At 36.9% G+C, this 23972-nt stretch overlaps 1 protein-coding gene across 2 annotated transcripts in view; it reads right to left on the bottom strand.

Moving 5' to 3' along the window:
* The window catches only part of astn2 (astrotactin 2), a 325617-nt gene that overhangs the window by 136463 nt on the left and 165182 nt on the right, over nucleotides 1-23972 (bottom strand). For both annotated transcript variants that reach the window (XM_023961099.2, XM_078956323.1), the window contains 3 exons: nucleotides 17813-17897; nucleotides 16968-17042; nucleotides 13929-14066 (listed from right to left, as the gene is read on the bottom strand). In XM_023961099.2, the coding sequence (XP_023816867.1) occupies nucleotides 13929-14066; nucleotides 16968-17042; nucleotides 17813-17897 (298 nt within the window). The remainder of the gene's footprint in view (nucleotides 1-13928; nucleotides 14067-16967; nucleotides 17043-17812; nucleotides 17898-23972) is intronic.

Consider the following 23972-nt stretch of genomic DNA (forward strand, 5'->3'; position numbering starts at 1 on the left):
CTCTTTTTATGCAGAGCTAAACCCCAAGGCTACAAAACATGCCCACATTTTTGATTGCAGAATGCTGCACAAAACTCATTACACAAACTATATTGCAAAGTTATTATTCTGTCCATGCCTCTCAGAAATTAACATCAAAAGCTTTACTTTATGAATGCAAACCAACAGAAACAGGCATGTTCAAAGGTATAAATTGTATTCTCTGACTTTTTTTTCTCTTTTAAAACAGTAAAAATAATACCTTACCTCAAATCCTAATATGATATTCTGCTTGATGCAATATTCATTTTTAAGCCAGGATAATTGTATTGATGCTATATTCTATCCTTTTTATCATCATTTTGAATGTCGATAATAAAAATAAACCAAAGACAGTTCACCTTTTTCCTTCTTTTTATTCATGTTTATTGCCTTTTGAAGCTTTACTTAAATATTCACTCTGTATGTTTAAATACCTTTAGGTTATAACCGCTAGGAAAGGAACACATTTAAAAAAGAAAATCCTTAGCTTGCTCTAAACTAAAAAAATAAAATAAAAAAAAAGGTGATTTTCTTTTTCTGCTTCTCTCTTTCTCCCCCCTTTTCCATTCTGGCACCTCAATTTTCTGAATTATACAGGCAGCACATGGCATTTTGTGCAGTGGTTTTATCTGAAAGGCGTTCCAAGTGCAGAGAAATGAATCCTTAATTCAGAGCAAACTAGAGGGCGGGGATGAGAAGACAGAAAAACGTTGGTTGTGCATCGTGTTTTAACTGGCTCTTACTACAGCTTTGATGCAAAAGAAAAAAAAGTAAAACATTAAAAGGACAGGTATGTGTATATATATATATATATATATATATATATATATACATATATATATATATATATATATATATATATATATATATATATATATACATATATATATATATATATATATATATATATATATATATATATATATATATATATATATATATATATATATATATATATATATATATATATATATATATATATATATATATATATATATATATATATATACATATATATATATATATATATATATATATTTTTATATATTATATTTATATTTTAATACGTCATGAACAAATTTTAAGGTGCTTGTTTTGTTACAGCTGCACATTACAGAAGAGCTTCTCTGCCAAATCAATGGCTGATCATGTTAATTTATTTTGCAACCATGACTTTCCTGCATGACCCACAAGTGCACCGGTCACATCTAAACACTGACTAATGCACTTGTTATTAATCTTCCCCACTGGTTCTCGGTTTCCCCAGTGATGAATGACCACGCGACACTGCCCAAAGTTAGAGCCCCACTCCAGCGTGATTACAGAGCCCGTTATTGGTCTGCCCCTGCACTTGATTAATGCTCCTATTCCTGCTCCCTACAAATATGCTGACTTTCATCACTGAAAGAATGAAATGAATTTTCCTTCGACTTTCAGTAATCACTGAGGGTGGAAAAAAAGCAGCTTGTGGGAAAAAAAGGAGGTAGACTTTAACACTAAAATAAAGACTGATGAATCAATTCTTTGATCACTGTGCAGTTGGAAAGCATTTTGGGGATTTTAAGAGGGTGGTTTTCTTGGTTTTCCTTTTTTTTTCTCTTTTTCTTTCAGGCGTTTCCAGCTGAATTGGATTATTGGCAAAGGCACATTTTGAAAGTTCACTTGATTACAGCGAAGGAGCTCATTAATCACAAAGCAAAATGTCAGTGGCTATTAACAGTTCCTTATTGATAAAGACGCTTGTCTTTGAACACAGTTTATTCACTGTACACTCTGGAAATGTATTTGTCTCTTTTTGAATTGGATCTGACTGGATTTGGTTAAAAAATGCAAGTCTGAATTATATAAATCAAAGCTAGTGTCTGCTCTTTTGTGGAAATATATTGAATAAAATATGATAATTGAAGATTTATTTGACCATAGAATATCTAGAATAACACAAACAAAGCAGTTTTTAATGCAGCAGAAGTGCAAGCTAAGCTCGCTATCTTTCATTATAATAATAGCTCTGAGGTATAATAAATCTTTGTTTCTCAAGCTTCCCAAGGAAACAAAAGGCTCAGTATGAATTTCATCACTGACAAAGTTATTGATCTGCTAACAAGACCATACTCAAGCCAGCAAAAGAGCAAATTATACCTCATAAAAAACACTTTGTCTTGTTTGAAAAAAAAAAAAAAAAAAGGTATTTTATTTTGTATTATTTAAAGTTTACACATAAATAAAGCAAATATTTAAAGGGCCTATATCATGCAAAATCAACTTTTTGAGCTTTTAAGTGTATCCTAATAATCATTAAAATAAAAGAAATAAATAAATAAATACAAGGCGGTATTTTGCTCCTATCACGCATTTCTGAGTATTCCTCTAAAAATCTGTACTCTGACCACCCGCCCATTACAATCAATGAAAACGATTGGGTTCTCAAATTGTGACGTAGATAAAAACAGCCACATCCAGGAAGAGATTGCACTGCCAGTTCCTTCCCGAGGCTAAGGCACACATTCAATTTCCCCGCAGGGCTAGCGGTGATCGGCTATACACTTTTATAAAGCTCCACAAAATGCACATCCATCTTTGAAAAAGGTCAGATGTTGTTTGTTTTCGTGGAAGAAACGCAGACTCAGTGTGGAGGCTGGCTCACTCACACGGAGCGAAAGCTGGTGCCTCAGAGATTGAGTTGTCTTACTTCCTAGTAGGAAATTGAGCTGCAAAAATAACTCATATTTCATTGAAAAAATAATTATTTAGTGTGCCAAAGTTAATAAATTATCATATATATGGATATTACTTTAAAGGGCTTCAGTATAGCATGGTATAGGCCCTTTAAATAGTTTCAAACACTTTTATTTTCTTAAATGTAAACAAAATTGATTATTGATTAATCCACATGTAATTTCTAAACAATGATTCCTTGACAGACTTATTTTCTGTGGCAGTCTCATGACAGTAGTTTTTGGAGAGCTTCCAGTGTTATGCATTGATTTTAGCTGCAGAACCATTTCTGTTTACAACAGTTGGAGGATAGAGTTTGTGGTTATTCAATATTTATTTGGGCCTTTTGTTTCATGCTCTAAATTTCTGACTAACACTGTCATGCTGACCTTAGGAAAGATTGCAAGTATGTAATTTGAACAAAAGTCAAAGTCGTCCATTCACAAACATGAGGCCATTTGTGAAAGTCAGTTGGCCTTGTGTTCAAAAAAGTTTTTTTTAATACTAAAATTATTTCATTTAAATTTTTTAAAATAATTTATTTAAACACAATTAAATGAACTCTGGTTTATATTCAAAAAACACAATCAAAAGCAGAGTTTGTTCTTTAATAAAATAATGCTAGCTTTAAAAAAATAACATTTGTTTTATTTATGATTTTTTAAATGTGGATATAAATGTCACTTCAGAAATAATTATTTAGTAATAACAGGGACAGACAAAAAAATCATCACTTTATTAGTTTTTTTATATATTATTAATAAGTTATTATTATTCTGATATTGTCAGATCAGAGAAAAAAAAGGAAACTGCCAATAACCCTTTATCTGAAAACCAAATACAAGATAACTTGAGTAGCTGTTAACGCTTTAAAATAAGAGTCCTAAAGCGTTACCGAGTAGCTTTTATTAAAGATTGCAGACTGTATCCAGAGGTCATATTTTCCATAACAAAAACCCTCCATTTCCCCTTCTTCTTTTGAGGTGAAAGCATAACAAACCTCACCCAGGGCCAGATTTGGCCTTGACTTTCTTTATTCAAATCCGAATTCACATAATCTGCTTAAGGAGACAAACATCAGCTAATCTCAGCTGTTTAGCTTTAGAAACTTTCACAGACTTTTATAAAATTGCTATGAATCTTGGACATTTAAATTTGTCATTGCTGCAATTGATAATATGGACTTTTGGGATAATGCATGACAATCATTACTACATTTTCAAAATGAACTGGTGAATAATTTAATTTTTATTTTGCATACTAAACTGATTAATATGCCTTTTTTATCCTTTTCATTCTCAGGATATTAAATTTTTCGAGACTAAAAAACAGCCATAAAAATATTAAGGAGGCAATTATGTGTAGAGAAAATCAGCATAGTACTGAGTGTCCTCACACCCACCTTAGCTTTAAAAAAAAAAAAAAATCATCATTTCATGGTGAGTGTAAACCAAAGGGCAAAGGAAAAAAAAATATGAAAAAGGAAATGTGTCTTTTTTAAAGTCGCTTCTGCAGTGCAGTTCACCTCTTCCCAAATCCAGATGTATTTCATGACTAACTGACTACATAAATGTTCGGATGAACACTCGGGGAGAGTGCATCAGCTTAAATCTCCTTCAGCTCCCCGGGGACTGAGTCCCACATAAAATACTTTGGATAATGAGCAGTCTGCATAATTCATGACAATCTGACAGAAGTGCCGAACAGTCATGGGGATTGATTATTAGCTCCATTCAGGACATTATTCTAAATGAAACAGGTTTTTAATCAGTTCTTTAGTGTGGATCTTTTATCATTAATGTTCCTAAATAGTGTACAGGGTTAATGTAATTTCTGAAATGCCACATGGCCACCGTTAGTTTTTACTGTTCGACTGAAATGAGCAGCAATAATTAGATTCTTCTAGGCTGCCATCCTTCCTCTCATTTCCTCCAGCATTTGTGAATGTGGAGGCGAGATAGGGAAAGATGCTGCTTTTGTTTTGGGATTGGCACAATGTGAGCCTACTTGAATGAGTTGATTGAATACATTTGCGTGAACCCTTTCTGACTGACTCTCCAGTGCAACAAGTCTTCTAGTAGTTCCTCGGTCAATTAAAGCAGTTTCCACACTTTTATGTATGAGAAAGCCTCAACATAAAGTCATGAAATTGCGTCTAGATTTGGTCTTTACCTCAAAGCGCCTACAGCTTGGGATTCAGTGACTGTGCCAGGTTCCCAGGCCCTAAATCTGTGTTGTTTTCTGTGCCGAGTTAATTTGATAGATTACCTGTATCTGATGCTGTTTTTTTCTAGTGAAGCTTTGGTGCAGTTTCCATAAAGAGGATCTACCTGAGATGTCACGTCGCTCTACACACTACTCATTAATTTCCCACCTTTTCTTCTCAGCCAATCACAATCATATTTCCGTATTTAAACTCTTGGACGTTTATGTCAATGCATTTCAGACGGTTTGCCGGCCCTCCTCCACTCCGTTCTCCACCTGGAACGAAGTTTTGTCATGAACTGGATCTCAACCACCCTCAGTTTCTAGGCTTTGGGATTTATTAATCTACGATCCAAATTTATCCCACCAGCACGCAAGACGTCATTGTCCCAGAGCTTTATGCTTTGTCCACACCCAGCATGTGATGCGCGTTCATGAACGAAATAAAAGTGCAGTTTTAAACACTTTTTCAGCATATAATATTCAAACTGGACGATCAGGGAGAGGTGTCTTCTTCTTCTTCTCCTTCTCCTGTTTACTAGCGCATGTCTGCCACCTACAGTTGGTGCGAAATGTCATAACAGTGAAAATCTCGCAAATCTTGGGCCAGGCTTTTTCTTTCACAGCTCTATTATGATATAGGAATAGAGCAGTGGTGTCATCCGTATAATATGACACCACATCAGAACACCATTATAATGTACAGTACAGACCAAAAGTTTGGACACACCTTCCCGTTCATTTGAATGACAAGGTGTGTCCAAACTTGTGGTCTGTACTGTAAATAATGGTGTCTTATAATTACGGCCGGGCAAAAACCACAACTATTAATTTATTTTTTATGATCAATGTTCAAACAGTCAGTATTTTCATGGATTAAAGGGGACACCATCCAAACGTCACTACCAAATCCAAGCTCCTAATTGGTCCAAGTTAAACCTGGTTTAACTTTATCTGTTTTGTATGTAGAACTTGCATAGCTAAACGTGAGAATTTTGAAAGCGGAAGCCTGAGACGTGCATTTTTGCTCAATTACATAGACTTTTCACTGGAAGTGGTTGCTTGAACATGCATTGCCGAGGGCAGTGTGAACATAGCTTTAAAGACTATAGATTTATTTGTTGCACATCTTTTGCATCACTAATTTATCATTTTTCTTTTGCATTCCTAAGATCCCTATTTATTAAGATCCTTTTCGTTCAGACTAAGTTTTGTTTGCTACAACATGGTTTAGATTATTTCAACCAATCTGTTTCCATTGTCTTTTTTTTGGCTCTCAGTCAAAAAACAATTTAAAACATTTCCTTTTTTCATGTAAAAGGAAATGTTGCAGGGAAAGTCAAGCAGGTCCGAGCTTTAGCTTATGTGCTGAAAGACAAATGAAAGGAGCGCGTCTTAGAAACCTTAAAGTGACAGACAGCAGTTCTCACAAGCAGAATTATGATGTAATTAAATGTGGTTTATTAAACATTAGATCCATTTCCTCCAAGTCCCTCTTAGTCAACGAGTTAATTACTGATAAAAACCTTAGTCTTTTAGCCTTAACAGAAACTTGGCTCCATCAGGATGACTATGTTAGATTGAATGAAGCAACCCCCCCCCACTTATGCTAACTATCAGAAATCCAGGATTTCAGGGAAAGGAGGTGGTTTGGCAGTAATATCACAGTCTAGCTTACTTCTCAGCCGTAAAGTTAAAAATGCTTATAATTCATTTGAAAACATCATATTGTCTTTAAGTCACCCAAACAGGAAAACTCCAAAACCTGTTTTACTCATAATTATTTATCGCCCCCCCGGCCCATATTCAGAGTTTTTAACTGAGTTTTCTGACTTCCTATCGACCATTGTCTTAGATTCTGATCAAACTATAATATTAGGGGATTTTAATATTCATGTTGATGACCCCAGTGACTGCCTAGGAAAGGCTTTTGCAGCTTTACTAGATGATGTTGGTTTCACCCAAAGTGTGAATGAACCCACTCACTGTCATAAGCACACCCTGGACCTTGTTCTAACCCAGGGGTCGGGAACCTATGGCTCGCGAGCCATATATGGCTCTTTTGATGGTCACATGTGGCTCGCAGACAAATCTTTAATTATAGTTTTTTTTTTTCATTAGACCAGTCCTTCTCGGGCGCGATGCGATGTCAGAGGCGCGCAGTAGTAGCAGTGCTTAGAGAGAGAAATCTGCGCCAGCGCTATCAGTTACTATTATCTATTATTTCACAGAGTTTGTACCAGCTGGAAACCTGTGAATTACCGTGCCCAAAACTACGCGCTCCCGTCTCTGAGAAAGAGCGCGCAGATGCGGGGACGGGATGTTAGAGGGAGAAAGCAGAGGGTGGGGGTGAGGTGTTGTGGGGACAGGCAGCAGGTGAATCGCGCAGGGATTGTAAAAACGTAAAACCCGCTTCCCGTCACTCACTGCAGCGTGTGAGTGTGTGTTTGGCTCCCCGTCTGCATGTGAGCAGTCTTTGTCACATCTACAGAACATTCAGACCTAAGATCACGTTTAAAGTCTCAACGCCTGAACGAAGCAGAAACTCACCACGTATCAACCAGACTAGACCATCAGCAAAACTACCACGAGAAATACTCATCATTTATTAGCAACAGAATAACAATGTTATTAAAAAGAATCCACAGACTTATTGTACTTTAAAAATGTTGAAATTAAATCAAATGCACACATTCATTTGTATATTTAGTTTTAAACAAATTGTCGCGGACTGAGTTGGATGGCTGTTGGGTCGCGTTAAAAGTTCTGGAGTTCATTGAACGCGTCAAGCAGTGATCTGATTGGCCCTCAGTTCTGTCGCTCAGCCTGTTGTTAGGTAGTTTGGACCAATGGGGTTCAGCTATGGGCCGAATAAGGGAAATGGGAGGGCTGCAGCGGGAGCAGGGGAATATAAAGTTGGGAGAAGCGCTCTCGTGTCGGCGGGAGAGATTCAGGAGTTGCTGAATTAATTGAAGGGCGTTTGTTGCGGTCTGCAGTAATCGGAATAAAGAACTTTAAAAGAGGTTAAGTCTCCGTGCCTCAGTGTGGGGAAGGGACACTACATTATTGTATGGCTCTTTCGAAATTACATTTCAAAATATGTGGCATTTATGGCTCTCTTGGCCAAAAAGGTTCCCGACCCCTGTTCTAACCCATGGTATAGAGATCAGCCAGCTGAGTGTCCTTCCTCTTAACCCCATCATTTCTGATCACTTTATGATTACCTTCCAGCTTACACTGGAACATCCTTCTGCACCAGTGAATAAGAAACAGCTTAGAAGAACCTTAACTGACCGTTCTGTGTCTGAGTTTAAACACACAGTTCAGCCAGTACTTAGTGATATTCTGAGAAAATACTCTGAGACCAGCTCCCATAGTATCAGTCCTAGTATAAATGACCACTTTGTTAATGATGCCTTACAAGCCCTCAGGAGTACACTCGATGTTGTTGCCCCCTTGAAACCTAAGTTCGTCAGACAAAACCGAGTAGCACCGTGGTTTAACGCTGAAACTCATTCTCTTAAACAAGAAACCCGTAAGTTGGAAAGAGAATGGCGCCGCTCCGGTTCAGAGCAGTCTCTGGATATCTGGAAACATAGCCTATTAAATTATAAAAAAGCTCTGCGTAGAGCTAGAAGCCAGTACTATTCAACCTTAATATCAGAGAATGGAAATAATCCAAGATTTCTTTTTAGCACTATAGCTAAATTAACTCGCAGTCAGAGCTCAGTAGAACCACATGTTCCTGTTTCTCTCAGCTCTGATGATTTTCTTACATTTTTCAACAGTAAAATCTCAAATATTAGACATAAGTTAAATCAAGTTATTCCTACTATCAGCCCAGAACAGGCTGAAGCGGTAGAAATGGAGTCATCCATAGAAACCTCTGTAACATTGGACTGCTTCACTGCTGTGGATCAAGCGGAAATAACATCAATTATTACGTCCTCCAAATCCTCAACGTGTCTGTTAGACCCAATTCCCACTAGACTTTTTAAAGAAACTTTTCCCCTAATTAATGATCCCATATTAACAATGATAAATGCCTCTCTGGAAACGGGTTACGTGCCACAGTCTTTTAAATATGCAGTTGTTAAACCTCTTCTGAAAAAGCCCAGTTTGGATCCTAGCATCTTGGCCAACTATAGACCGATATCAAACCTGCCCTTTATTTCTAAAATCCTAGAAAGAGTTGTAGTTAAGCAGCTTTACTGCCACCTACAGGACAACAGCCACTTTGAAGACTTTCAGTCGGGGTTTAGACCTCACCACAGTACGGAAACTGCACTAGTTAGAGTCTCTAATGACTTGTTATTGGCCTCAGAAAAGGGACTACTTTCTATTCTGGTCCTGTTGGACCTCAGTGCAGCCTTTGACACTATCGACCACGGTATTTTACTCCATAGATTAGAGCAGGACATAGGGATCAGAGGATCTGCTCTCCAGTGGTTTAAATCCTATCTGTCTGATAGGTATCAGTTCGTTAATGTAAATGGCCATTCCTCTCAGTGCACTCGAGTCAACTATGGAGTCCCACAGGGCTCAGTCTTGGGACCGATCCTGTTTACGCTTTATATGCTACCCCTAGGAAACATAATCAGGAAACACAGCAATAATTTTCATTGTTATGCCGACGATACGCAGTTGTATTTATCCATGAAGCCTGACCAGAATGACCAGATAGAGAAACTGAACGCCTGCATCAGAGACATCAAGACCTGGATGACAATTAATTACCTCCTCTTGAACCCAGAAAAAACTGAGGTCATTATACTTTGTCCTAAAATCCTCAGAGATGCTCTGTCTGATCAGATAGTCTCCCTGGATGGCATAAGTATAGCCCCCAATTCCACAGTTAGAAACCTTGGGGTTTTACTTGACCAGGATTTATCATTTAAGGCTCACATATCTCAGGCGTGCAGAACTGCCTTTTTTCACCTGCGGAATATTGCTAAGATCAGAAATATACTTTCTAAGAGTGATGCTGAAAAACTCATCCATGCATTTGTTACGTCGAGGCTGGATTACTGTAACTCCTTGTTAGCAGCGTGTCCTAAGAGTTCCTTAAGAAGTCTCCAGCTTGTTCAGAACGCAGCAGCTAGATTGTTAGCTGGAACTAGCAGAAGAGATCACATCACTCCTGTGTTAGTTTCGCTCCATTGGCTCCCAGTTGATTCCAGAATCAAGTTCAAGATCTTCCTGTTAACCTATAAGGCCTTACATGGAATGGCCCCGTCCTATATTAAGGACCTCATAGTCCCTTACCATCCAATGAGAACACTTCGCTCGCAAAATGCAGGACTGCTTGTGGTTCCTAGAATTAGTAAAAGTACGGTTGGAGGTAGAGCGTTTAGTCACCAAGCCCCTGTCTTATGGAATAAACTCCCAGCTCATGTAAGAGAGGCCGACTCAGTTTCTACATTCAAAGCTAGACTGAAAACATTCCTCTTTGGACAGGCTTATTGTCAGACTAGTTAGTATTCAGAGATTATTTAACTTAATGTTAATTTGTTTAAATTAAACTTAATAATAACTATTTCTTTTAAAAGGCTGCTAGAAGTTGAAGCTGGGCTAACTATGGTGCACTGGGGTTCTGTCCTCTTTCCTTTTTTTACTTCTACCCTTCCTCTCCTCTATTCTTGATCATAATTTATCATTTAGTTCTCCATGCCTCTGTTTGGTGCAGTGCGATTCATGTATTGTCCCTCTTTTCCTCTCCCCTCCTGGGGAGTGGGAGTGCTTCCAGACTCCAGTTGGCTCATCCGTGCTCCAGTTCCTGACCGTTTACCTCGCCTTTGCTCCTGCTCCTACACCTGGCTGTGGATCCTGCCTCTGGCTCATCTCTAGCTCGTCTCTGTTCTGTACCTGACCGAGTACCTCGCCTCTGCTCCTGCTCCTACACCTGGCTGTGGTTCCTGTCTCCGGCTCGACTCGCGCCTTTGACTGTCCCCACAACCACGGCTGGATGAAGCTCGTCTGCTGGACTTTATATATGTAGTTGTAGATTTAGATAAGTTAATTCTTCTCTAAGATTTCTGGTAAATCGCCTGTCCGTCCTGGGGGAGGATCCCTCCTTCATGTGGGCACCCCTGAGGTTTCTTCGTTTTTTCCGGAATCCGTTTTTTTTGGGAGTTTTTCCTTACCGCGAAGGGGGGTCTAAGGGCAGGGATGCCAGTATAGCTTAGTCAGTTTGTTAGTTCATTTTAGTATTTTAGTATAATTGAGAAAGAAATTGATCAATTGAGCATAGATGTACTCTAATCCCTTTTTGAAATATGAGAGAAGTGTGCATGACTACATTTACATTGGGATTCTTGTGCTTCTTAAGAGAACTTTTCAAAACCTGGGAGAAGTTTGAATCAATGTTGTAACATAAGAAATCTACCTCTGCAATTTACAGGGCACATTTAAACCCATTGATTATAGCAATTTAGGGGTATTTTGTAGGCCATATTTAATTTATTGAGTATTTGACATCAAAGAACCCTGAGAGATTTCAGTGGTGAAAATCAATCAAGTAAATTAAGCACCTTCTGAACAGCTGTATCTTCAATAGTTAAATCCATGTTGAGTGCAGAGCTGCCTGTCCTACTTTTAGTACACGGTGTACATGTATTATAGAAACATTTGGGATGCTGAAATGATAACATAGTTGGCGGAATATAAAGGCTTTATATGCACTTTGCTTGACATATAGTGAAAAAGATTGCAGCAATTATTTAAATTTGTTGGCAGTAAAATGAGATTCAATTTTTTTTTTTTTTTTACTTGGATAAATGCACAAAGGCTCATTCATTCTTCTACACGAAAAGGAAGAAATGAACACAGCAATATACATTTTTATACAACTTACATTAAATTTAATTATTACATGGCCTAGCTTTTATGGTGCCTACTTAAATATAGATAGAATGGAAATTGAAGATTAAGTTCAGAAAAAGGAAAGAACAACAAAATTTGTGTGGACTTTGGAAGTTTTTCTCCTTGATAAAAAACACCATACCCTCTTAATCTGCAGAACAGATTTACTATTTTTACAGATTTACATTTAGGATCTGAAAAAGGCATTGTACAATACCCCTGTAGTAATGCAACCCATAAAGTGAGTAATGAGATTTTCAGAATTGAAGTAACAAATACATAAACAATAGGATTTTTTTTCATTTCAAGCGTTGCTTAAAAAATATATATTTGTCCAAAACTTCATGTCTATGTTTTATACACATATACATTTGTGTGCTTTATGCATGTGTCAGAGTAACTCTATTTCTATATTGTTTGAATTTTATGTTTTTGTATTTGTAAATGCATAGAGAATGCTCTTGCTTTAGCTCTATAGCTGCAGAGGGAGTTCCATTATGCTTAAGTGTGTGTGTGCGTGCATTGTATATGTGCGTTTGTGTGTGGTGGTGGTGGTGGTTGGGGGGGGTTGACCAACACTTCACTCTCAGTGATCCCTTCAAGAATACTTGGAGTGATCAACCAGACAAGAAAGGTGCTACAGAATTGCATTCCGCTCAGCAATTGCTATTTGAAGAGCCATGTCTTGAGCAGCGCACTGCAACAGTGAGGAGGTGAGAGGTTGTTTTTTTTTTAACTTCTCAATGGTTCTCAAACCAATCTAACCTCATCTAAACTGGAATATGTAGCACAGGTTAGATGTATGAACCAAACAGATGAGTCTGCTCATAAACAATGTGGTTTATACCAGCAAAAGTATTTTGGAAGCGCTTTGTAATAGGATTCATTAATATAATAGTAAGAGATTAACGAGCATTATTTATGTGTTTATAAGCCTTTATTGGACAGTTATTAATGCCGTTTAAGTGTAATATGCCACTTATAGCATTTGTAAAGCCTTTATGAGACATTTAATTGACATGCATAGCTCTATTATATATCATTACCCATACCTTTTCACACTCAGCTATAAATGTGGGTAATTTGGGCAATTGGAGACCATTGGACACGTTTCATGAAACACATGACTTGTCACAATTGTCCCTCTGGTAGCAAGGGAATGCAGGGTTCCAGACAAAGGTGGATGGTTGTATGTTGCAGCCAAAAAAACTTTCACTTTTAATAAGGCAATGAGGGACGGTACTTTTGTGTCCACTTGCAAGAACTGGGACTGTTTTTTTCTCACTGTGAAAGAAACAAAAAAAACAAAAAAACACAACATAGGGGCTTAATTTATAGATTATTATGATTCAGTAATATTATTTATTTTAATTTTTGGCGACTGTCATTTATTGAGAGTTTTAATCTACATTTTAAGAACAGCCTGGGTGAGTTTAGTGATAACTAGAACCAATGGTTGTGCCTCAAATGAATCAACCATGTCTTTAATGGTGAAAGTTTCTTTTTTTATGTGATTTCTTAGCTTTAAACATTATGTTTCTTGGTGTATTACACAGCGCTCTGAGGATAATTAAGTGTTATTCATTTCTAAAATATTTGAGAGGGCTAAGGTACACATTTACTCTAATACACTTTGCAAAAGCACTAAATGGTTAACTTCATCCTCTCAAATGTCCTGATTTAGTAGAATTTGAACCAAAACAGGTCAACAAAAAAAATATTAGCCTGTGTCAAGTGCTAAAAACCAAAAAGAAAATATGTTGAATTAGGAGTTTTAAAAAAAAAAACTAAAGGTGTCTTGGATCCAAAATGAATTTGCAATGCAATATGTGCTGGATTCTAGATACAAATTATTTTTTATTTTTATGACTTTAATATTTAGCTGCTTGAGCCGATGCAGCATCAGTTGGCTAATCTTTTGAAGATATATATAAAAAAAATGTAGTGTTATCTACCGTCTTCCCTCAGATCAGATTACCCGGTTATTTCCTCTGCAATTGCAAACCCTAAATACATACCTTTGATTTTTTTTTTTTTTTTTTTTCATAAAATCAAACAAGGTTAATTACAGTGAGACGTTGAGCTGTGAAAATGAGAAATGCATGTAAAAACATAGATCTACTGACCTGACCTCTGCTGGATCTTCAGTAACCAACACATCTGTCTTACAGCTGGCAATAGGGTTGATTGACAGCTCCGCTGGTGGCACCACAAAGCTTTTGCTGACTGGCAGCCATAATCCTTGACCCAGACTGTAGAATGATCTACGTTGGCATGACAACAAGACATAAATGTCAGTGGCAGACTTGTTGTATTAATACATTTTGGTTGTATTTATACCTGAAAACATACTATATGTCATCTGTACTGTACTATTAGACATCTGGATGTGCACTGTTGCTGTGAATCACATTCAACAGGAGTATGTAATTGTTATGAACTACTTGGAAACATTTTGTTCTTTTATTTATTTTTTAATTTTTGGATTGGTTGCTTCTCAGTTCTACTGGCTAAAATTGACACTTGTAACTGGAACATGTGATAATTCCAAATTGAAAGCAACAAAACATTTTTGTCATTTTCTCTTCTCAGTTCCTTTCTGTTTTCAACAGGGCCAGTTATTATGAGAACACTTCTCTATGAATGCTCTAATTATGTATGGTGCTATAATAATACTGCATTTGTTCTGTTTTTTTTTTTTTTTTTTTTTGTAAAAACATATTAGACTTGTATGATGCATATTTATGTCCAGGATATGAAGTTTCCTCCCACATGATCTTAATTTAGATGACCTTCCAATATAGCTCTTCTTTATTATGCAATCGTCCGGCTTGTTTAGTTGGAGGATTAACCATTCGATGAAGCTGTGCTGTTTTTCTGTGATTGTTAAATAAAAGTTTTTGTCCCAAAAGTTGTACACTGCAAAAACAGGACCCTTGGAAATAAGTCTAAAACTCTTACTCCATTGGGAGATTTTCAATTAATAAGCAAAAATCTACCATTTGGGGTAAAAAAGAAAAATTATTTTAAGAAAATAATTCTAATTACTAAAACATGTTTTCTTAAACTCACAGTATTTTGCCATTGAAAAACTTTCTTTATGAGATAATTTATCTTGCAAGACAAACAAAAACTGTTTTTTTCAAAACAAGGGTATCATTTTACTTTCTTAAGATTCTTTTTTGCTTTGTAATATTTATACAGATAATGCTTAAAAAAGGGGAATTTAGCTTGACAGATCTTAATAGGAACTAGAATTAAATTAGATTGAATGTTGCACAAACCCTTTGTCCGATCATGCGGATTTAGTGGCACAAAAGTGGATAAATGTTCATTCAAACAATTCTGTTTTAGAATAGAGAAACAAATTGGCCTAGATGTGTATAATGATGATAACGACATAAACAATAAAATAAACTTTACATGCTGATCTTGTAGTACTACCGATTTTAATAATATTTACATGCAGTGAACACAAAATGGCTTTTGAGGCATATTAAAGGGAGCAGGCTGCATTTTCAGTGACGTGTTAATAACCACTGGCAAACCAAACACAGAATGAATCTTATAAAGTTGAGATAAAAAAAAACATAAAAACTCCCATAGTTCCTCAAATACTTCAAATCCAGAATATGTATTAAAATATATTTTTGGGTTTTACACCAATTATCCCTAACATATAATTATGTGAATACACAGCACCTGTAACATAACAGTAATAATACAAAACTTGCCCACGACAGTGTTGTCATTTCGTGAATTACTTTTTTACAGATCATTTTTCCATGAAAATGTTTCTGGCTATATATTTTCTGTGCACCAGTGGTCTTTATTTGACAGCAGTTTGACAAGAAACAGGATAAAGAGTAGCAAAATGACATTTGGCAATGTATGAAAGTCTAGAGCTACCACCTGCGCTTTCAGCTGCCGCACATGGTCCACCTGCTCAAACTAAACACATAATTGTAACCTTTGTTTGACCTCTGCTTAGTGTCTGACAGCTTCTATTGTATTTGACTGAAATCTCTTGGATGTGTTCTTTACATCCCCAGATGCCAATTTTGACACAGGTAGCAGCTTCTAAGAAAAAACAAAAAACAAAAAAACCCCACATGTTTGTTTGGATTTTCTTTCCTTCTCTAAAAACCTGACAAAATAATTCCAAATAATTTAGATCCTCTTTGCACTGACCTTAAGGACTAACTCCTTTCAGCTGGATCTGATCTAATAATTCAATCTTTTCGTCTTTCCCTATCCCTAGAGCAGACGCAACAACTATCAACTTAACCCCAATTGCAATGTCCTTTAGTTTGCTGCGTCTCTGCTCTTTGCATTGATAATCTTTATCGGTGTATTGAAGCCTGGAGTTGTGCTTGGCAGCTGCAGGTGGAATCACAGGTCATTCCATTTTTTTTTTTTTTTTTTCTTTGAACATAAACTTCTGAGTTCGGACAATGCGTCATCCTAGTAGGTTTGGGTGCTTTTAATCTTTGTGTCTGTGCTCTCCCACACACGGCAGCACTTTAAAAAGACTGGGAGATAAAATGTGATACTGGACCGGGCAAATATCTGGAGTTCACTGCATCTTTCTCTCTGCGTTGTCACTGAAAAGCTATGTCTGCGAGGTCAGTGCAAGAGATAACAGTGATAAAATACTCTGTCTGAATAGTAGAGGGGGAAGAATCTCAAAAAGTAGCTAGTTCTGTTTTTGTACATGTGTGTATATATATATATATATATATATATATATATATATATATATATATATATAGTATGGTGTCTTGCTTAATAGAACAGATGGTGACACAAGAGGCATCCTTTGAGCTTTGATCTTCCTCAAAAATGTCAAGCACAGTGACCCCATCAAGACTCAGAAGTGCAGCAGAAATAGCAGTAAAAGCCTTTTAAAGAAGTTCGCCCAGGAGTGTTCCTTGGGCTGCTCTGCACACACAGAAACCCCACCGGTGAGACTCCCATCCAGCATTAAGACTGTCATTGTGTGCAAATGTGTTTACATGCATATGCCACAGACTTTATCCCCTTTCTCTATCACACAGACAGCACACACATGTGAATTCATGCCAAGAACACGGCCATGGCGGGCCAGCAGAAGCACAGGCAGCTTGTCATGCGCTCAAGGGATGCAACTAAGGTTGAAATCTCACCTGAAGATCCTCTCTGGGGCCTGCTGTCCTGTAACTAGGTCATATCCTTTTTCTAAGTTAGCATATGGCCAAGGACTTTCCATATGAAAGAAAAAAGAACAAAGACAAAACAAAATTATTAACACTGAAAAAAGGGTACTTTACTGTAAAGGTATTTGCAAACATACCCAAATACCGTAGACTATATTAAATTATCCTGGTGCTATTAAGAGGTCATGCAGCTTAAATACTTGCATGTGATGATATAAATAATGTGAATTTAAATAAAAAAATGTAAATGGAATATTATATTATAATATTTCCACCAATACTCCTAAAAACACTCAATGGAAATTTGAAAAGTCATAAAAGACATAAAGTGTTTTTTTTAGTTTATCCCAAGTATTCTAACTACGGTAGATGAGTAACTGTCAAGTTAGGCCAAATTTTAAAATTGGACCCCCATTTCAGGCACTTTCCAATGATTATTCTCTTTTTATTTTTTCTTCATAAGTTTTACTTTTTTTCTCACCAGATCTTATTTGCAGAAGAAAAAAAATACTTGAAAGACTCCAAGTTTTAACCTAATACCCACAAACTGCCCATATTTATGATTCCTTTAGGCAATGTGTGGCCAGAATGATGAATCGCTACTGAGTCTGCTGCATTTTGTGTCAAATCCATCAGATGTCTTTAACACGCAGACTATAGAGGTTTGTTCAAATCCGTGGCTGGAAACATTTCCTCTGTATTTTATGTTGACTCACTAGAGAGAACCGGCATGGTTGAGCTTAGGGACTTTAAAAATCGTATGTAAGACTGTGGAAGTGGAAGTGACTTTCCAGTTACGAGTAGATAGGATTTACCCTTCGTTCCGACCCCAGTCGCTCCGAACACAGAGGTGTTTATGGACAGGATCCGGGGAATAACCCTCATGACAGCTGCATTCTCCTATGGAACAGTGAGAAGGATAAAACACAGCAGTAGACAGTTATTTATCCTTGCAAGCTGAGTATAAGTCATCAACATCAATCAGACTGGCTAGCTAATTTGTAAGAAATGCATCACCCAAATGCCATGCTACCTTTTAAAAAGTAGGGAAAAAAAAGTATTCTTTCACGGTCTGTTCTCTAGGGCATGGCTCTCCAAACTGAATTAATTAAATTGAAAGATAATTTTTACCAGTAAGTGAAGCTGGAACACTTTATGGCCCATTACACCAGGTGGCTATGGGGTATGTCACCTACATGGAGTGTTTTTTGTTCTTTAGTACAACTTTAGGTCAACTGGGTGCTTTTCAGAAATGGAACTGTTCATTCAATAGGTCTGCGATTATGAATTCAGCCACAGGTAATTTTCTGAAGATCAAAAGTGGTGGTTTATATTGACAACCAAGATCATTTTCTCTAATGAAAAACTTCCGTTTTTATTTATATTTTCATTTTTCAGGAAATTAACATGGGTCACAATTACCTCTATTTACTTTTGCTTATGCTACTCACCTCACCTGTGCCCAGTGTGCATGCTATTTAAGCCCAGACAAACAGCACATGGTCAGGGTGCAGTTGCAGGGCATACCATTAGGCTGCTGTGAATAGGACTCATTCTAGTCACACCAGACATATACCACTGTAGTTGTCAAACAGTCAGGAAGCAAGTCTGTGATCCGCTATACTAAATATAGGCAGAGTTTGTTTAGTGCTGCTGCAGTAGGAGAATCAAGTCGATTTGCATATGAGGACTGAGCAGACAGAAAAACTTTATGGGAAACAAAAAAAAGATTCATGCCCAGAAGATCCAATTAATTTTAAAGATCCATACTTTAGTAGCATGTTCCTACCTTTCTGGTTTTCAAAGCACTTTCAAACTGCTTCAACCCATGTATTTTTTTATTTGTTTTACATAGTCCTTTAGACTACACTGGGTTAACTGGGAATCAAACCACCATATCTACAACTACAAGATGTTCTACCTGAGAGCCACAACAGTCTATGAGTATGTGTCTACACATGAGCTGCAACTCTGATCTGAAAATCACACGTTCAACTCCTGGTGGTTACAGATTAGTGCATTGCATGGCAGCAAAGTCGCCATTAATGTGTGATTATATGTTTTTCTACGGGTGAACCTGTATGAAGCCTATTGAGACAACTATGTTGTAATATTGGGTTATATAGATAAAATGCAGTTGAAATGAATTGAAGTGAATGGAAATTGTGACTGTAAACCAAATCAGGCCTTAAACAAGGTAGAATAGCGCTAAATCAGTATGGATTCCTGTGTGTGCCATTTTGGGAGTCAAGAACACATTTGATGGGTAAAATGTGTCACTTTGGTGTAAAGAAACAGCCACCAAATTTCATCATGGTACACAGGAGTTGCTGTTGTCACAAAAAAAAAAAAGCCACACCAAATTCAAGGGGCTCATTTAACTGATTTCTGTACAATGATGACAGAAAACAGCCATGGATTACCACTGTCAAAGGGGAAGGGTGGCAGCTTACAGATACCAAGAGATTCTTTAGTGAACATTTTGTGTCAGGTAGGCCAATGGTTGCATATGTTAGTCCTCTTAAAGGATACATATTTATGGATTGGTACTGTTCTGTTTTTGTATGACAAAAATGCAGATTTTTCCCCAAAACATACAAATGTGAGGAAGCACTATGCCAGGTTCCTGCAGAGCCTGAATGTGCCTTAGCCATTTGTTTCTCTCTGTCACTCTCTGTTATCCTCACCTGCACCATGTGGATGATAAATTAATATTGCAATAATGCTATTTATGCTGATTGGACTGTTGTAATATCATTTTTTTTATTTTGTCAATATGTAAGAATCCATCTAAATAATATGTAAGCCAGTCCTTTGATGCACACAGTGCAAGCTCTTCCTCACGGCCTCGCTGCTCTGTGTGTGGGTGCTGAAGGGCTCCATAAGAGCAGACACCAGATGCTGGTTCTGATCTGTGGCAGACCCTGCAGCCCTTCATTTTGTCTTGCGACAACACGGAGGGAACTCAGTCAGGGTTAGGCAAACAGTCGGGCGGACACGACAAAACATAGACATGAGGAAGATCTGCAGCAGCACCGCTCTCTGTTTGACTCCCACAATTTGACTCCCAAAATGCCAGAGAGGGCGTTCATGCATGCAGTGTGATGTCACGTGCAAAGGGTTTCTGCGTCATTTACTATGACTTTGGGTAAAGTCACGACATTACAATTTCAGGCAAACCAACAGCTCTGTGCTTTTGTGACATTCCTGTACTGGAATTTGCAGATGTCGGAAAAAAGAGCGGGAGCTGCGATTTCACCTGCCCCTCGATGTACACTAGAACTTTAATTTTTATACACAAGTTTTAGAACTTGTTGTATGGGGTTTTGTAATAATAACAACAAGAGAGAAAAACAGTTTTTTTAATCACTTCCCTTGCCCATACCACAATAAGAAAAAATGATTTTCTCTGTCAGTTAAGAATTCATTTTAGTCCAGCCATACACAACTATATAGGTTTTGAAATATCAAATAAGTGTAAATGTAGAAGCATAGCTCTGTTTACTGTCCACAAACCACTGCAAGCTATGGATTCTGAGCAGAATCTTAGAAAAAAGGAGCTGGCTTTTCTGCCACTAAAACTACAAGCATTTCATCATCCTCACTGATGTATTTACATGCTTGAGTGTTTTCTGTCTTGTGGCAAAATCTAAACTCAGTCCGCTATAGCTGGCAGGGAAGCTTGTACCACTGAAGCGCTGGAGATACTCAGCTGGCAGAACGCCAGCATGCTGCTTGTAGACAAGGCTCCAAATTGTGCTGCACAGGTCAGTTGTTTACTGGTACTGCTACCTCCAGCAAGCCATTAAGTTTAAAGTTGGCCATTACTTTCTGCACTTTAGTCAATCGTCAGGAATGTGGGCGCACAGTGGTGTGGTGGTTAACGCTGTCACACCGCAGCGAGATGATTCTCAGCTCAAATCCTGGCTGTGACCTTTTCTGTGTGGAGATTGTGTCCTTTTACCAATGCTTTGGGTCTTTGAGAATATGTTGGCTGTCTCAACAATTATGATCTTAGGATGACCCAAAATTAACCCTTCACCAAACCCTTTTGTGATTAGTGACTCTTAAATAACACACACTCTTTGAAATACAGTTACGCTTTAAACATTTATGCATTCAGCTAAATCTCATTGTGATGTTGCTTTACACCTATTTGCAACACATTACTCTCAGGTATTAAAGGGTTAACGTCATGTCTGAATGTGAATCAGTCTACTGACTATATTTTGTTGCAATCTGACCTTAACGGACAGGTGACCAGTAAAGAGCCCCTGCCCTGTCATCTACTGATGGAAGACTCTAGCAGTCCTCCATGACCCTGAATATAAAGATGGATGGACAGATAAATGATTGAGCAGTTGGAGCCATGACAATAGAAAATACTTTATGAATGTTTATGAAGCTTTTTGTAGTTAATATCAAAAGATTCTAAAGGGGAATTGAACAAATAGACACTAAAAATGAATGCTGCAGCACAATGAAAGTCATGTAACTGACTACTTCTGTTAACCTGTATGAAGGCAAAATTTACATTTTATCACCAGGAGTCTAATCTGTTTGGAATGGTTTAAAGGCAAAAAACGCATCAGGGAGATAACAAATTTTTTTTTTTTTTATCTCTTTGTAGCTTTGTGATCTGAACTCTCTAAAGGAAGAACAAGCCCTCCAACAATCCCTATTTAAAATGTGGACACAGGTACAGATAAGAATAATTTACTCTGACATTTGAAAGAAAAGATTCCATTTAATTCAAGTCAACTATACGTATTTCCTAAAACCAACAATTGTAATCTCTGAGTACTTTGCAAAGAATGTAAACAAGAGCAATTGTAATCTTTAAAAATACATTCCAACTGTATCCAATTATATTTCAAATTGGTCATATGAAATGCAGCTCTCTAGCTTTCATCACTGTAATTGTATTCATATGATGTCAACTTATTATTGGTTGCAAATTAGGACACTAACAAATTGATTTTGAATGTTAAATACAGGGACTGTTACACAGTTACAGCATTCTGAGTGAGTTAAAACAGATTTTATTTTAGATATATACATAATGCTTTTTAAGCTTTTTTTTATATCATTAAATACAATATTAACATATTTCTGCTTGCTTTAAAGTTAACTGGAAAGAAATTTAAAGATTAATTATTTGGAACTTTTGGACCATACAGATGTCCTTAAAGAAACGTTAGACAGGTAATATAGACCTTTTATTTACAATTTTAGCAAAATAAATAATAAAATACTCGTAAATGGAAGTTAATTAACCTAAAATACCTTTTTACATCAGTCAGGTGTAGGTTTTCTTTTAAGATTTTATCCCCAGTTAGACTGAAAGGGATCTTAAACTAACTTTAGTGAAACTGAGCATAGGATACAGATAGTCCTTTTTTTCAGCATTTCCATTCATCTACATTTTGTCTGAGGCTCAACAATTGCTTGAGGCACAGCAATGATCTGTTTCCAGCTGATGGTGTAGACAAGCTTTCAAGATCAACTCAGGACTTTAGAATCTGAAGGTGCTGCAGGAGAACTCAACCCCGCTTGGCAGTTTTAATGCAGTGAAGTTGTTTTATTTTTACCTGTTAGCACATTTTGATTTAACTGGCACATTTTATACTGATCCATTGTATTCTATGTCTTTAACATTTTTTGGACTATTTTTAGATATGATACATTAAAACCTTTATGCTACCTTGTTTTTTCAATAATTAAGACGAAAGAACATGAACATTTTATCCTTCTCTTTTTGTCATCATAGACCTACGTTTCCTTGGTTCTTGGGAAAATGGTGAACCTATTCAATGTTTACCATTTTGATAAATCTCTGACTGATGAGGACTGTTGAGCATTAACTATTTAAGATATTACAGATTGACAATAAGTACCAACTGTACTTGGGCGATCATTGTTTTTGCCTTTGCTTCCTGTCTTATTACCGTATTTTCAACACTAAAAAATGACAGTGTGCCTTACAATTCAAAGTGCAGCTAACGTGTAGCGGTTTTGGACTGTGTTTTTTTTCACGTGCTACCAAAATTGTTGGGAGTTCGCGTTGACACAGTAACGTTTGTCTGGGCAGTATCAGTGTGTTTCTTACATGTTGCAAAACATGTTGGGAGTTACAGGTATTGTGGAACGCTAACGTGGCCAATGCTTCTAACATGGGCAGTAATGTGTGGCATGTTACAAACAAGTTCTAGAGTTACTGTGAACGCAGTTTATACAGTCTGACAAACTGACAGACTTATTTCTGGCGCTTAATGAGCCTGAATTGGTGCACCTTATCTATGGCTACAGTTCAAAACTATGCTTTTCATTGACGGCACACCTTATAATCAGTTAAGACTTTAGTGCAGAGAACATTTTCCTTCAACTGAAGTTTAGGTATCGACAGATCTGTCTATTCACCTGACCTTACAAGTGGAAAAAAAACTATTTTAACATTATGAAGAAAGTGTAACACAAAGATAATCCTCATTAATGCTACACAAGGACACAAGATGCTTCTGGTGAAGCAACTCATTATGTGCTTTTGGAATAATATGAAAGGCTACTCAAGGCTTCTCTTTCTCAGATTTGTTAGAAACAAAGTTTTAAAGTTAACATAAAACACGATTTAATCTAATACATTTAAGAAGAAAAAAGTAGTCAAAATCAAGATTTTGTTTTGTTTTGATTTGCATGCTTTTTTATTTATTTTCTCCTTCCCTCCACTAACAGCTCAAGTGTTCTCTTCGCCTTCCTTATATTAACCCAAAACCATTTTTCATTTAGGTCTCGAATGGGTCTGTAGATCTTTCAAATCCAACATTTCATTCCTTAGATACAAAACTACTGTGCATTTTTTTGCAGAAGTCTGAGTACACTCAAAAAAACAAGTAATAAAGTAGGGATTTAAATGATAAACCGATTCATGCAAAAAAACAAAAAATGTATAAAAAACTTTAAGGTTGAGAATTAGGT

Source organism: Oryzias latipes, chromosome 12 (assembly GCF_053564925.1).
Source record: "Oryzias latipes strain Hd-rR chromosome 12, Olatipes_Hd-rR_3.1".
Classification (NCBI taxonomy): Eukaryota; Metazoa; Chordata; class Actinopteri; order Beloniformes; family Adrianichthyidae; genus Oryzias; species Oryzias latipes.